Consider the following 16,724-nt stretch of genomic DNA (forward strand, 5'->3'; position numbering starts at 1 on the left):
TGAAAAATTTTACAGTCTTCAAGAGGAGGCAATGTTGACTCTGGGGTGATGGCCTCATCTGGGGAAGAGAAAGAAATATTGAGGGGGACTATCCAGGGGTTTCTCTCTAGCATCCTCTTCCTCTGTGGGCTCCAAAAAAGAGAGGGTTTCAGGTTAGGAGGAGGATCTTTTCTTGTTGCTGTAAGTGCTTGAGCAGGCGACTTTCTCCTGCACTGTGTGGCCAACAGAGACCTAGATGCTCTTGGAGCAGTTTAAGACAGTGGTTCTCAACCAGGGGTACATGTATCCATGGGGGTATGCAGAGGTCTTCCAGGGGGTACATCAACTCATCTAAATATTTGCCTACTTTTACAACAGGCTACATAAAAAGCACTAGCAAAGTCACTACAAACTAAAATTTCATACAGACAATGACTTGTTTGTACTGCTCTATATACTATACACTGAAAGTACAATATTTATTTTCCAGTTGATTTATTTTATAATTATATGGTACATATGAGAAAGTAAGCAATTTTTTTTCAGTAATAGTGTGCTGTGACACTTTTGTATTTTTGTGTCTGATTTGGTAAGCAATTAGTTTTTAAGTCAAGTGAAACTTGGGAGTACACAAAACAAATCAGACTCCTGAAAGGGGCACAGTAGACTGGAAAGGTTGAGAGCCACTGGTCTAAGAGGCCCAGGGGGACCATGGAGGACAGCCCAGTCTTTGTACTGCCATTGTGGTGGGCATCATAATGGGGAGTCTTTATAATACAGTTCTAATAGGGTTCATGTATCCCTAGAACATGATCTGTATGGTGACTTGAAAGACCTTGACAGATACGTGGGACTATCATGGTCAGTGTCTGAAGATGAGGCAATATTACTCCCCTCAATGAATGGCAGAGCAATCCCAGTATGTGTTGATGGAGGTCTCTGCATGGGTGACTGACATACAGTGCTGTCCCAAAAGTACCAAAGTTGATGATGTATCTGGCGGTGTTGGTTGAAGCAAACAGGGAGGACACAGTGCAGACAGTTGAGTTACTGCTGATGGTGCCGATGGAGAGGAAGCAGGCTGCATCTATGAAGAAGATGGAACTGCTAGTGCTGTGGTGATTATTAAGGCTACAATTTAATCATGGGTATTTTTAGTAAAAGTCATGGGCAAGAAACAAAAAATCATGGCCCATGACCTATCATGCAGCAGCCGGTGTGGGGCCACTCCAGCAGTGGGTGGTGCGGCTGGCTGCAGGGCCGCCTGGGGTCAGCCGCTGCAGAAGTCACGGAATCTGTGACCTCTGTGACAAACACGCAGGGCCATCCCTAGAGATTGTGGTGTCCTACGCAGCCCCTGGGCCTCTGGGGCGGGGCATCCCAGGCCTCTGCAGGGGTTGGGGGGTGTCCCAGGCCTCCGTCTCTTACTGGCGGGCTGGGGCCGGGTCGCTCCACTTCCCGCCGCCCACTGAGTGCAGGGCGGGCCCAACCCCAACCCCTGCTGCAGTACCCCGGGACACATAGCTCAGGGGATGGGGTTTGGGGGGGAAGGGGCGGAGCAGGAGCGGGAAGAGGTGGGGGGGTGGAGCAGGGGCGGGGGCTGAGGGGAAGGGGTGGGGCAGGGATGGCGGCAGCTTTCCTGGGCCTTGCTGCGTGCAGCCCACGAGAGGCCAGCTCAGCCATCCGGGGAATTGGGCTAGCCGCTAGGGTTACCATACATCCAGATTTTCCCGGACATGTCCGGCTTTTTGGTGCTCAAATCCCCATCAGGGGGGAATTGCCCAAAAGCCGAACATGTCCGGGAAAATGCCGGCATCCCTGCCTCAGTCCCCTGCTTACCTGAGTGGCTCCGGCAGGCTGCGAGCTGCAGGCGGATTCCCCGCTGCGGCGGTGGCTGCTGCTCCCCCCAGACACCTCAGCTGTGCAGCTAAAGAGCAGAACTGCCCCAGCGCTACCGGCTTCACGGTTTGCCGGGCAGCCCCCAGACCTCCAGACCCGCTGCGCCCCCTCCCGGGCTCCGGCTGCACTGGGGAAGCGCCTGGCCCAGGGCGCAGGGTCTGGAGGTCTGGGGGCTGCCCGGCAAACCGTGAAGCCGGTAGCGCTCGGGCAGCCCTTTTCACGTGGCTGGAAGGGAGGAGGAGGGGGAATGCGGGGCGCTCAGGGGAGGGGGCAGAGTTGGGGAGGGGACTTTGGGGAAGGGGCGGAGTTGGGGCGGGGCAGGGGCAGGGCCCCATGGAGTATCCTCTTTTTAAAAACCTTTAATATGGTAACCCTACTGGCCACTGGAGCTGGACGCAGCGCGCAGCTGCATAGGGCACCAGGAAATTGGTGCCCCAAATTTCCTGGTGCCCTACACAGCTGCGTAGTTTGCGTATGGGTAGGGATGGCCCTGCAAAGACGGAGCCCTAGTGATTAGTAGTGCTCATAGTGCTGATGTAGTGGAGGCCATTGAGATCAGGACCAGATAATACAACAAGGAAGAGCCTGGAAGAGGAGAGACAAAACATCTTTTGCCACGAAAAAGCCCATGGCATCAATGTCACTGATTGCAGAGGTAAATGCTCAGCTCCTGACATCAAAGATGCTGGACCCAACAGTGCCAGAGTCAAATCTCTCTCTAGTAGAAGTGCAGGCACTGGTTTTCACAGACCCGCTGAATCTGGGGTCCACAATGCCACCTCCGATGGTGCTGGTGCTTGCGACCAGACATCAACTTAGCACCGGAGGACTTTTTCAGAGCCTTTTTGATAGTCCAAGAATCAGATATCTAAGGTATATCGGTCTGTGATGACGAAAATAGTTTTGAGTGCTTCAAGGAGGCTGCAGAACAGGAACATGATTTCAGCTTAGTGACTGAGGCAGTGGGAGGGGCACTCTTCAGGAAAAACTCTCTGACCACTGCTGGTCAGGGTCAGTCTCTGAGGAAAGACGCATTGCCTTCATCAGAAAATGCACTTTAAGGCACAAATCCCTTTGTTTCTTTATTCTTGTCAGGACTGAGGAACTAATAGGACATTTGTCCTTCACATGTCCCTTGCGTAAGAAGATTAGGCAACTAACAAGGATCACAGCCTTGCATGTGGCACACTGTTTAAAACCTGGGGATTTCTATATAGTAAATCCCAGTTAACCTAATTTACTAACTACACTGAACTAAACTACAGTTATATAAAAGAACTGTTTCTTATTTTCAAAGGCTGACTATCTGAAGCTCAAGGGTGAGGGTGAGGTCCAAATCTCATCACGGGTAGTAAGGAGGAACTGAGAGGGAGCTGCCGACCATGCCCTTTTAGAGGCTCAGCACATGAGGAAAATGGGGGCCCATGTGCCGCCTGCTGGTTCGGCCAGTAAAACTCTCATACACTTCCAGTGGAATGTATGTGTGTACAGTCAATCATAGGAGAACTTTTCCTTGTCTGTTTTCATGTATCTGTTGCTCCTGATAATACACACATTCATCTGAGCACTGAATTCAGAAAACCCATGCTCACTTATGGGCTTTGCCTACAAAAGGATAATGTACCAAAAACTCAGTGTTTAATCTGTCTAATGCATTTTCAAACTTCTCATAAAACATTGTGTACGTTTAAGAATACATAAAGTAGCATAAACTGTATGTACTTTGTTTCATACTGCTATGGGTCATACATAATGACAATATCAATCTTACCAACCTGTATTCTCTATATTGCATAGACACAATGGGCTAGATTCATCTACCCAGCGCAAAGGGAAAATTCATCATGGGGAAAGAGCAGGCATTGTTTCTCCTGCCAACTTCCCTCAAGGGTTATGGCATGGGAAGGCAAGTTTAGTTTCTGCCAAGGTTTACATAGGAGCTTCACCAATAGAGTCTGCAAGGGGATGCACTGAATTGGTGTATTTTCTGATCATCCTGACTATGCCCTCTTTCCACTCAGCATTGTCCAATGTTGTGGATACAATGGGCACCTCTGGGTTCCTCTGCAGATAAGTTTTTGTTGCCCTCCAGGATTATGCCACAGTAAGGCCCTACATTGCCACAATCTCAATCTTGGCCTGAATTGCACCGCCAAACCTACAAACCAATGTGTGTCAGAAACTGGAGATGACTCAGTAGGTTACAAAAATTCACATGGCCTAAACATTTGGCTAGCATACAGTAGGTTAGTAAACAGTTTTACACAGACTGATTTTTGTGTATTACTTCTCCCTAATAATTTTAAGAGTCTGAAATTTTCTTATTATGCAGACTATCTAAATTGTGTTGTCAGTAGTATCAGTGCAACTCCTCTGAAGTCAATGAAGCTGTGCTGGCATCACCGTGTAGACTATGGCCCATCCATTGTAAGTGAACCTTATGACATCACTGGTGCTATGCTGATTTACTCCAGCCAAGGATTGGGGTCTACTTTCCATTCTTCTCTTTCACTATCCTTTTCTCTCTGTTTTTAGTCACTTTAACATTCAGTGCTCCTGGAAGGCTATAATGCTGTGTTCAATTTATATGCATATATCTGTATGCAATTAAAATTATATTGCAATGACATGAAGTCACCTATGTATATTATTTTGTAATTTCACCAAAGAAATCCTACCATATTTCCAATCCTCATGGCACATGTTTCAATGAAGTGGCCTTTCTGGGTGGGTGGGGAAAGAAAGAAAAGGAATATTTAGATTCACAAATCTCCAAAACCAGTGTTTTATAGTACTATATTACCAAGCATGTAAGAGGAATACACAAAATTTGTAATTACAATAGATGATGTTTGTAATCAGGCGCAGACTCACCCCTGCGGCGCCTCCTGCTGGTGGTCTCGGGAATTAGCTCACCAGTCACCGGAGCACCCTCTGCAGGCCAGATGTCCCGCCCATCGTTGGCCCCGTGTCCCTCCCGGACCCCAGTGCCCTTGGTTTGGGTGCTGCCCCCCTGGCAGTACCCCACTCTCTCTGGGTCTCCCCACCCAGGGGAACCCCCATCCCCTATCCCCACATCGCCTCAGTCGTGGCTACCGCCAGTCACAGTCTAGCCTCCTTGCCCTGGGGCGGACTGCAGTCTATCAGCCAATCATCACAGGCAACAAGGGGTTTGGATTGGCTGCCTTCACCCACCCTCAGGCTGCCCCTCTGCAACCCCAATACCTATGTGGGCCTAGGACTAGGCCCTGCAAACTGGGGAGTTGCTGGCCTAGGGCTTCCCTGCCCCCAAGGCGTTTCCCCAGCTCTGCCTCACTCTAGGTCCCTGGTGAGTTCCCCAGCAGCCAGGCCTATCTCTCTCTCCAGTCAGAGTGAGACTCCTGAGCTTCTGGTTGCCCTGGCCTTCTTTTCAGGCCTAGTTGCTCAGTTTGGGGCGTGGCCCCAGCTGCAGCCACTTCCACCAATCAGCTGGGGTTTTGCTCCCTTCCACAGCTCCGGCCCTCTGAAGGGCTTTTCCAATCCCTTCAGGGCAAGAGCTGGTGTTCACCCCACTGCAATGCAACATACTTTTCCCACACATTGTTATAGTTTAAAAATCAAATAAAAGGAAGCATACATGGAAAGGCAGTTAGGCAAGCTAGTTGTCCGATCTTGAGATTGTGAATTCAAATCCTAGTTTTGCCACTGTCATTTTTTGTCTTTACAAAAGTTATTTAGAACCAGATTTTCAAACTTGAGTGATGACAATTAGGTGTCAAAGGCCCGGATCCTGCAAACACATGCAAGTAACATTATGCATGCAAGTAGTCCCACAGATTTTAATGCTACTACTCACATAAGTAAAGTTATGCACGTCAGTTGTTGCAGGATTGGGACCCAATTCTATATTTAGGTACCTAAACACTTGTTTTAGGAAATAACTTTTGACACCCAAGTTTGAAAAACTGGCCTTAAGCCCTCAGTATCTCAGAGATATTGAAATTTATTTATCTACAATATCTTGCAAGTCTTGCGAGGATTACATTTTTGTAGGCACTTCAAAGATAGAAAGAACAATATAAGTACCAACTATTATTATTACAGTACATTATCACCCAGTCAGCTAAAAACTGGACACTTACATAAGGAAATACTGCTTTGTTATATTAACTGCTCTATTGTTTCAGTACAAACAGCTGATGTTGTGAGTATGGTTTATCTTGTGTACTACTTGCCAAAGCATGTGTGGAACAAACAATTTAGAACACGTCCTAGATAATCTTTTCTTTTGTCAGACCCACCTTAATGACTTCATAAAGGTGTACAGTTGCACTCCCCAGCAACCTTGGAAAGTCTTTTGGACCTTGAAATCCTACCAATTCTAGAATAATCCTATTCCGCTCATCCTCTTGCCGCCTTGGAACCTGAAAAATTAAAACACAACATCTACATGCTATCTACATGGAGCAACAAGAGCAAATGAGAAAAGGGTTAAATCTGGGGTAAACTGACCCATTTGCTACAGCACTCATTACACAGTTCTGAGGGGAACAAGTGAAGGCTGGGCACTCACAGATCTCTTTGAAACTGATGGCATAGTAGCAGGCACCTTCCATTTAGGCTAAATGGGAGAACAATTAAATGCCCCTCTGTTTAGTACTGTAATAGTTGGAACAATGGAAACTTCCAATGAAGGAGTAGACTTCACACAAGGTCTGGGCAGTAGGGGCGATCTGGTCCAATAGGATGCCCTGAGGGATGATAAACGCAGGGACTGGCAATTAATTGAACTGCAGTTGCATGTCAGAGGCAGGCAGAAAGCCAGGAGACAGTAAGAGAAGAATTGGTAGCATGGTCCTGACCGAAAACTAAGAAAAAGGGTTTGTGGGCAGAATGCTGGCTGGAAATGCAGGCTTGGAATTATGAGCACGGAAACTGCCTCCTGCTGTTTGACCTTACTGCTTTCAGAGAAACAGGAGTTTGTGCACCTTCTTTGTAAGTAAACAGGACTACATCAAAGAAACATCTGACTATCATCAATTTCTCTTAAAGGAAACAACCCAAAACACCCTAAATTTTGGCTTACTACTTGGGTCAAAAGGGGTAATAGTACTAGTAAGTTTCAATTGCCTCAAATAACAGGAATTTATGTTCCACAACAAAGGCTAAATGGAGAACCCCATCACACCCACTAGCAAAGGCATTCTGACTTCCCCCATATCACCCAGTCATGCTTCACGTCAATCTCACCACCTTCCACCCTCCCAGTAGGCACAGCTCAGATTAAGTGTACTTAGTTCGACAAAGATGGAATGGCGTAGTGGAATTGGCTAAATGGAGCTAAGAGTGCGTTTTTAGTAACATACTACATACACCTACATATCACTAAGTTATTCTTAAAAATGAGCCCCAAAAAATTCCACATCAAACCAAGTTAAGCTGGACATAAGGTTGTAAATATGTATCAATAACTTCAGAGGGAAAATATCTTAATAAAACATTGCAATTAAATAAAATACAAATATCTGAAAGCCCAGAAATTCAAAGTTAAGATTACACTTAAATCAAACATTGGAAAGCATGGAAATGCAGAGTTTTACTACCCAAAACAATCTTAAATCTGCCCTTTTATTCCCTCCACTCTCCAATCTAAACCACGGAACAACTATTTGCTTGTTCACAATTTAGCTTGAACAATGACAGAATGAGTCACATATCCCCAGTACACTGTACCATACTTGACAAATTAATATAAAGCACCAAGCGAACACTATGGGCCTGACCAATCCATTATACCAGTTTTACACCAATGTAACTCCAATGATTTCTACGATGTTACGATATATGTGCACCCTACTCAACCAGAGAATAGTCTCCAATTCATCCTCCCTTGACCAGATAGCAATAACAATCTCTCAGCTCTGGGCAGAAGAAAAACAGTCTTGTGGTTAAGAGACTGGAGCGGAGCCTGCAGACTTCATTGCAGTTTTACTTTATGAACCCAGATGAGATGTACATTGATAAAAAAAAAGAGAATAGTCACAAAGTACTACAGTACATGAGATTCCCTCCTCCTTGCCCCTGAAAAAACAGCTCTAAATATTCCGTGTTATCATGCTATTAAACCAATAATGAGAATTACATTAGAAAAGAGTGGAAGCTGTAATAATACCTGTACAGAAAAATATTTCACATCTTCAAAATGAATCACAATGTCCTTTCTGTTCTTCTTTAACTGTGATTTGAAAGTTTGTGGATTTGTGCATTTCATGACTTCGTTAACACTAATACGAAGCAGCAAGTTTGTATTTTGCTGTATATCGACTGAAAGTCATTCATTTAGGAAACATAGATCTTTTTAGTGAGTCAGCAACAGTAAAGTGGGTTTATTACATGGTAGTGACTACCATGAAAATAATGAGCAATATACAATAAGATCTAATTCTCCTCACTGCGTGTGTGCGAACCCAATTAATAAACATGGGTATACTTTTAAGATTCAAATTTATCTTTTTCTGTCCACATTGGCACTTAACCAAGATCATATTGCTATTTCTTCTTTCAGAAATAAACAGATAGTTGACCACTGACAGTGGTCAAAATATGAATTCACATTTGTCTCCTTACTATTACACTATTGTCAATTTTACTGTTTCCCTTTTATGGGTAATTCAATTGTACTTGTATATCATTAAAATAGCATTATTAATTTTTTTTAATATCAGACTGTAAATTCACAAAAATTGGTAGAGGGACTTAATGGCAGGTTACTTTGATGTTGCCGCATTGAAGAATGCAGTGCACTGAACTGTGAGATTTGTGATTAAAACATTCAGAAATAAAACACACCCACAGACTGCCTGTGATGAACTATAATGTTAGGAAGCTGATGTACCATTCATAGGGGGAGAAAAAACACCTGAAAAGAGAAATAATAAAACTCTCAAAGGTTTATTATAAGGGCCCTACCAAATTCACAGTCCATTTTGGTCAATTACACGGTCATACGATTTAAAAAATCATAAATTTCATGATTTCAGCTATTTAAATCTGAAATTTCACGGTGTTGTAATTGTAAGGGTCCTGGCCCCAAAAAGGAGTTGTGGGGTGGTCAGAAGGTTATTGTAGGTGGGATTGCGGTACCGCTCCCTTACTTCTGCGCTGCTGCTGACAGTGGCGGTACCTTCAGAGCTGGGCAGCTGGAGAGCAGTGGCTGCTCTGAAGGCAGAGCTGCCACCAACAGCAGCGCAGAAGTAAGGATAGCATGGCATGGTATTGCCATCCTTACTTCTGCACTGCTTCCTGTAGAGCTTGATACCAGTCAGCTCTGTGTTTTTGGGGAACCAGGGCACAGTGTCTGGCCTTTATGACTCATGAGGGACACCCATCCTCCCCCACCCGGTCTCTGCTTGAACCAAGACTGATCAGAGAAAAGGTTTGCAGAGAGCAGTGAAGGGTGTTGAGAGACACACCTAGACCCCTCCTGACAAGGGTGACAAGATTAAGACATCTCCATTTGCATACAGAATGGAGAGCAGAGACAACTCCCCTAGCCTCATCTGCATGAAAGATGGGACAGGGATTAGCATACAGAATGACGAACCGAGAACTGCACTGAACTCTGGGACCAGAAAAGCAGGGAAGCACTGCATCATGGGAATCTCTGCTCCAGATGTTAATGAACCTATGCCTGCCTACTCCCAGCTCAGCAGTTATCTGACCAATTCTAGTAATGAATCCTTGATTGATATCCAAAATATTGAAGCAGCCTAGTTGCATTGTGAGCTCCCTGGAAGAAATCACCACCCATAGCCAAGAGTGATCAGCTCCTATTGTCTAGCCTAAAGAAACCCTTGAGTCATCAGTTTACCCATACACAAATCTAGTGTTCTCCCTTGAACTATTGTTGTTTCTCTAAAACCCCTACCTATGTTCAAGTAAGCGTTCTGATGCATAGACCCAAGCTCTGCATCAGTTCCACTGGCAGGGCCGGCACTTCCACTAGGCGACCCTAGGCGACCCTAGGCGACCCTAGTTCTGGGGCTGGAGGAACCAAGCCCTAGGGAACCTAGGTCCGGCAGGATAGATCCATTGGGAGGGGACTTGCATAAGGGAGAAGTAGAGCTCCATATGAAAACACACGTGACACAAGCAGTACATTGATAGAATTACAGAACACTCTCCCCTCCCCCTCCCAGAAGAGTAACCCGAATAAATGAGCATACCCCAAAGTAACTGGCAGATCTGGTAACAAGCTAGGCCCCCAGTCAGCAGCCACCACTCTCCAGCTACCTAGCTCTGAAGGCAGCAGCGCAGAAGTATAGGCGGCATGGTATGGTATTGTCACCCTTACTTCTGCGCTGCTCCTGGCGGGACACTGCCTTCAGAGCTGGGCACCTGGCCAACAGCTGCTGCTCTCTGGCCACCCAGCTCTGAAGGCAGCGCAGAAATAAGGTTGACAATACCACTACCCCCCTAAAATAACCATGAGACCCCTCTGCAGCTCCCTTTTGGGTCAGGACCCCCAGTTTAAGAAAGGCTGGTCTCCCCCCATGAAATCTGTATAGTACAGGGTAAAAGCACACAAAAGGCCAGATTTCATGGTCCGTGAGGTGTTTTTCATGGCCATGAATTTGGTAGGGCCCTATTTATTATATATTGTTTTCATTTATTTTACAATAAAAAATAACATTACTTAAAATGTGAGCAACATACTATTTACTCAAACATGAAGTTTTGTGTAGACTGCCTGAAATACTGTACATAAGATTTACCAAGTGTCTTCTGGTCACTAACAGTAACAATGTAAATGGCTTTAAAATAATTTGTCACCCTTTCATGAGTAAAAAACTCAGTCTAGACAGAATACTGATTGCTATATAACAATCCTAATAATTAAATATCTTTGCTTTTTAAAATTACAATTGTTCTCCCATGTAAACGTGTCTTTTGTTCCTACAGTACATAAACAAGGAAGTCTACTCAGTGAGTCTCCTTAGGATTCTATTACTGGACTCTGGCTCACTGCTAAATTCCTCATCAATTCACACACTAAATGAATGTCAAACTCAATAGCTAGAGAAAGAAAGCATTATCTCTTAAGTGAACTGCAAGAACCTACAGAGTGAGATGTTCTATACTTCCCTGCCAGAATACTCTAAAGGTGTGGTCAGTCCAAGGATAGAGGAAAATATACTTTGCAGAGGGTAGGGAAATAGAAAAAGGATACATTTTGATGTAAAATCTTTGCACACCTTCACATGAACAGCCAGGCAACCAACCTAATGAAACCCAAAAGAGGACAAGTGATAAATTAATCCCAGAAAAATCTTGAAACTTTCTTTAGGTCCTGATACAGCAATTTTTTGTAGGCACGTCTTAACACAAGAAGTCATTTGTAAATGCATTTGTTGCTTTGTGGCAAAACAATGTAGTAACTTTGTCTTTATAAAATGGTGAGAAGAAATACAGGGTTTCAAAAAAATTACACGCTTCCAGCAAACCCACAAAAGGTGGAAACCTTTTTCCTCTAACCATTAGACCAAATCCTGGATTCTTTATTCAATTTGGCCTAGGGAAATATTTCAGGATTTAGTCTATGTAGAATTCCATTACTCTTTTTTAAAATGTAAAATATACTGCTCAGAGATATAGAAGTTTCAGAACTAGACAGGGAGAAAAAGTAAGCAATGACAGCAATTTTAAAAAGCAATAAGGCACTACAAAGCATACAGGGATGGTGAATAAATGACACTTTTTGGAGACCATACAGGAAACAACCCAAACATGCCTATACTTTAGGCAAGGTATTATTGCTTCTTTAACAATGTTTTAAATAAACATTAAATAATTTGTTTTTGAGTGATACAATATTTCTTTACTTTTTTTATAGACCAAATCCAGGGATCAAGTATTAGATCTCCATTTGATATAGGCAAAGTTTGCAGTTGCTTTGTTCAAGACAGTGAACTCCTGGAAACAGGGGCTGTCTCTCTTTTAGTTGTATAGTGCCTGATCCACAGAACAAAAAAAATTTTCATCAGTAAACTGAACAATGAGTTTCTTGGCTTCAGCTGTGAACACAGAAGCTTATTAGCAAAATGAAAATCAATAAACATTCGGCAATATAGAACAATTTCAAGGACATCCCTGAATGAGTATATTCAAGTAAATCAGGTGATTAAATTTTACCAAGAGTTGCATAGTAATTTTTAAATCTCTGTAAGCACATAAAAGCTTGATGCAGGGGTTCTCAAACTTCTTCATTTTGTAGATATCTTAATAAAGAGATTCTCATAGATCACGCCTCCTCTCATTATCAATCATATGAACCACCCCCCTCTAGTTTATGATTGCATTAATATCCATGTGACAACTAGAACAAATACTTAACTAAAAATACATAAAACACTGACTTAATATGACTTTTATATGTGTTTAAATGTAATTTGGTAACTGAAAACAAGAAAGAATCACAGCACTATGTGACCAGCCAATTCTTCATTGATTGCCAGCTAGTTCTCCAAGTACCACAGACCACTGTCGGAGAACCAATGGTCTGTAGTGTACATACCACATCTCCACAGGGGACTAAACTGTGGACGTCAGCAGGTTGTTCAGTTTCTTTATCAGATGTCTTCAGGATTTTCTGCAACAACTACCAAAAGTAAGAAAAAAAGATTTTGCAATTGCCCTTTCAAAAAGAAAATACAGTACACTATTTCCTAATTATTTTGGAGGTTAAAACAAACAAGTATATTTTGCAGCTTCCAACATAAGAGAAAACTCATATGACTCCACCAGTGAATAAAAACCAACAAAATCTAAAACCCTATAAAAATATGAGTCTCTCTTCCATAGGAAAGCATACTAACACTGGTGTTTGGACTCTAAACACGTATTCCTATGTATATTAATGGGCATACCTCTGCATTTCATGGCCAATCACAAATGTTGCTCTATTCAATCTTAGAGTAAAAGAGCTTTGAAACTGAGAAAGCATGTTTTCCCACAACAGGGACGCACAAGGCAATACTCAAGAAATGTAGTCACATAGGTTATCATCTACCACCATATTCAAAACATTATTTTGAAGTCTAATTCAAAACATTTTAAATATGTTTGAAACTGAATTCTATTTTTCCCCATCTTCTGAGCACAAGACATTTTTGACAAAACACAGTCTTGTACAATAGATGGACTCTAAGGCTTGGTCTACACTAAACCCCCAAATCGAACTAAGGTACACAACTTCAGCTACGTGAATAACGTAGCTGAATTCGAAGTACCTTAGTTCGAACTTACCGCGGGTCCAGACGCGGCAGGCAGGCTCCCCCGTCGACTCCGCGGTACTCCTCTCGCCGAGCTGGAGTACCGCAGTCGACGGCGAGCACTTCCGGGTTCGACTTATCGCGTCCAAACAAGACGCGATAAGTCGAACCCAGAAGTTCGATTGCCAGCCACCGAACTAGCGGCTGGGTATAGACGTACCCTTAGCATACAAATGGAATGGTAAAACACTAGCCAAAAAGTGTGACAACCTGGTGGCAAAAGGTTTTAGGGCCCTCACGAACTGCTGATGATAAACTACTGTATGAAATATTCTTACAGCAAATGAGAGTTTCTCATTGCTACAAAATAAGGAGCCACTACTCCAAATTATTACTATGTAACAGAAGCCTCTAGTGCTGAAAACAAAAGGAGTTTCTGGCTGCTTTTCTTATGAATATTCACAATTTCAACTTTCTGGATCAGTAGATGAATGGAAATAAAATGTGTTAGCCATTCACACCATTATAAGTACCTCCATCATACTGGGTGGATGTCCACAGAGAATATGTGAATGGCCAAGCTGATCAAAGAACGCTTAAGCAGCAAATACTGCCTTTTGCTGAGAAGTGAAACTTCTCTTCAAGGCCATTTCTGAGAGCTATGAAACATACACCTTGCATGAGTGTGTGAATGTGTACAAGCATGTGCATGCACAGCTGGTGTGAGATGGGGAGATACCCAAGTGCAATTTCAACACCCCAGTCTACCAATACCCACTCATACCGCTGCACCCCAGCCTCTGACACCCCCACACCCCAGCCTCTGACACCCCCACACCCCAGCCTCTGACACCCCCACACCTCACCAGCCCTCCACACTCCCGCACCCCCCTCCACACCCTCCCTTCTCCAACCCACCCCCTCCCTCTAACCCCCCACACCCTGCCCTCACCCTGCGTGAAACCACCCACCCTCATCTCAACACCCCAGTCTACCAATACCCACTCATACCGCTGCACCCCAGCCTCTGACACCCCCACACCCCAGCCTCTGACACCCCCACACCTCACCAGCCCTCCACACTCCCGCACCCCCCTCCACACCCTCCCTTCTCCAACCCACCCCCTCCCTCTAACCCCCCACACCCTGCCCTCACCCTGCGTGAAACCACCCACCCTCATCTCAACACCCCAGTCTACCAACACCCACTCACACCCCTGCACCCCAGCCTCTGACACCCCCACACCCCAGCCTCTGACACCCCCACACCTCACCAGCCCTCCACACCCTGCCTTCACCCCCCCTCACCTCACCCCCTGCCCTCCAACACCCGCACCCTGCAGCTCACCTTCAGCAGGGAGCGCACTCTGCCGACCTTGGCCACCTCGCGGCTGAAGCTCCCCAGCACCGAATCCACCGAGCCGAGCCGGCCGGCGGTGCCGCTGGCGGGGGGCTGGGAGACCGAGAACACGGAGCCCCTCGCCCCGGGGGCCGACATCGCGCCGCCCCGCGCCTCAGCAACCCCAGCAACGGCCGCTTGCTCCAGCGCGCGGCCCGCGCCCCCGGGGGGGGGGGGGACTGCCCCGAGCGCCTCTGCACGCGCCGCCCCCTGCCCCGGTCCCAGCCCCAGGCACCCGGCGTGTGGGAGAGACGGGACTGGAGAAACCCGCGCTGCGAGGGCAGAACAAATCTAACCCAGGCCTGCCCTGAGGGCCGGCGGCAGCACCCAGTAGTACCCGACCCCGAGCCCCATCCCCTTGCATAATGAATACACATCAGCCCGCCCGTGAGGCAGACGGGGTGAGCAGCTAGACACCGCTGTCACACGGGACAGAGATGTTCGTTTAAAAATAGACTGAACAATGTATCTCTAAAACGGCACAGTAAAAATCTATGCAAAAACTTTACCCCCCCCCCGACTCCTTCCACCAGGGAACACCCCAGTGGGTACAGACAGGCCCGACACGCTCCCTCACCTTGTGTTATTGACCCTACAACAAACATACAGGGCTGATTTTCAGAAGTGCTGAGCACTCACCCTCGAAGTGAGCTCCATGCCAGCGCCACTGAATAATAACCATGTCAACAAATAATGAACTAACCCAAACTGCCTATTACAGCACTGAAGAATTTAGGAATATCTGCCATCATCAAAAGAAGTAACATTAAGTAACTATTTTATGAAGATATAGAAGATAATTCCATCTGGATGTTCGTTCCACTCTTGAGTCATTTTTAGTGTATAGTATTCACTCATACATTTGCAAAAGAATGAGTAAAATCTGACCAAAATCCCAAATATCTGTATTTGGGGGAGAACACTCCTATGACTCCACCAGTGAATAAAAACCAACAAAATCTAAAACCCTATAAAATATGAGTCTCTCTTCCACAGGAAAGCATACTAACACTGTGTAGTTAAGCAGTACTGTACAAGATGTAGATTTGTAAAGACTTGTTTTTAAATTAATGTGAGTGGGCTTCAAACAACATGGACTACATTTTTAAGGTGTAAAACAACACTGAAGGGATACCATAAATGAGTTAAAAGTAGTTTAAGGTACTACAATTCCTGAGTCTCCCTGACAGTTTTTGTGGTTTTACGATCACATTTCCTTTTCTAAGACTTTCTCTCTCTTGTTGCTGTGGGAAAGACCAACACAACAGGGGGGAAATTGACTGAGGGGGAAACAGGCAAACTGATACACAATATACTGTCAAAATGAACAGAGTAATCTGAAAAATAGAGGAAAATAGTTTTCTCTAATCTTCCAGTCATAGCTTATAGTTATTTGTAACAGTAGTGGGGGAAACCAACAAATTGGCACTAATATTTCCATAATATTTTAATTAACACAAAAATACTGCATTAAAAACCAAAGATATCACTGAAGTGGAAACCCACAAAAGTATCTCAGTTAAGGCTGCTACAGAGATTTCACATTTTTAATTAAATGTATTTATTTCTCAAACTTCTTTTTTGACTTGTTCTAAACTTTATGAGGAGCTAAACAAAACAAAACAAACAAAAGCTCTCACTTAGATCCAAATTCAATTGTGAGGCTTAATAGACTGAAAATTATTTTGTAAAAGAAAACAAAGCATACATCAGCCAATGTATCACTTTCTGAGATGCAATTGTAAATGGCTGTAATATTAAAAGGAGATCCCTGGCTAGGCTCTGGGTAATTTAAGCATATCGATACACATACCCACAGAAACATATGAACATAAAAAAATCTTGAAGATGCATGGATCATGCACCTTTCCTGACCACCTCGCATTGACAGCAGTGAAACGACCTCAGTAATTCACAAGCGCCTGCAATATCATAGAGAAGTACCCCTTTCTATTGATGTATTGTCTCGCAAGACGGCCCAGGGCCAAAATTGGGATATGTGTGCCATCAATCACTCTGCCACAGTTAGGGAATCCCATTGCTGCAAAGCCATCCACTATTTCATGCATATTTCCCAGTATCACAGTCAGGGCCGGTGCTACCATTAAGGCAAACTAGGCGGTTGCCTAGGGTGCCAAGATTTGGGGGCGCCAAAAAGCGGTGCCCCCAATTTTTTTTTACAGCGTTCCTGGGCTGGG

At 44.7% G+C, this 16,724-nt stretch overlaps 2 protein-coding genes across 2 annotated transcripts in view; both read right to left on the reverse strand.

Annotated features, from left to right (window-relative positions):
- C2CD6 (C2 calcium dependent domain containing 6) overlaps window positions 1-14,756 on the reverse strand; it is a 61,006-nt gene extending 46,250 nt beyond the window's left edge. The window contains exons 1-7 of the mRNA XM_065561265.1: window positions 14,476-14,756; window positions 12,431-12,514; window positions 11,087-11,138; window positions 8,030-8,181; window positions 6,159-6,281; window positions 4,557-4,601; window positions 878-1,066 (exon numbers count right to left, since the gene is read on the reverse strand). Coding sequence (XP_065417337.1) covers window positions 878-1,066; window positions 4,557-4,601; window positions 6,159-6,281; window positions 8,030-8,181; window positions 11,087-11,138; window positions 12,431-12,514; window positions 14,476-14,625 — 795 coding nt within the window. The 5' untranslated portion in view covers window positions 14,626-14,756. The remainder of the gene's footprint in view (window positions 1-877; window positions 1,067-4,556; window positions 4,602-6,158; window positions 6,282-8,029; window positions 8,182-11,086; window positions 11,139-12,430; window positions 12,515-14,475) is intronic.
- LOC135974151 (serine/arginine repetitive matrix protein 2-like) overlaps window positions 1-16,724 on the reverse strand; it is a 994,828-nt gene that overhangs the window by 916,455 nt on the left and 61,649 nt on the right. The window lies entirely within an intron of this gene.

Source organism: Chrysemys picta, chromosome 11 (assembly GCF_011386835.1).
Source record: "Chrysemys picta bellii isolate R12L10 chromosome 11, ASM1138683v2, whole genome shotgun sequence".
Lineage (NCBI taxonomy): Eukaryota > Metazoa > Chordata > Testudines > Emydidae > Chrysemys > Chrysemys picta.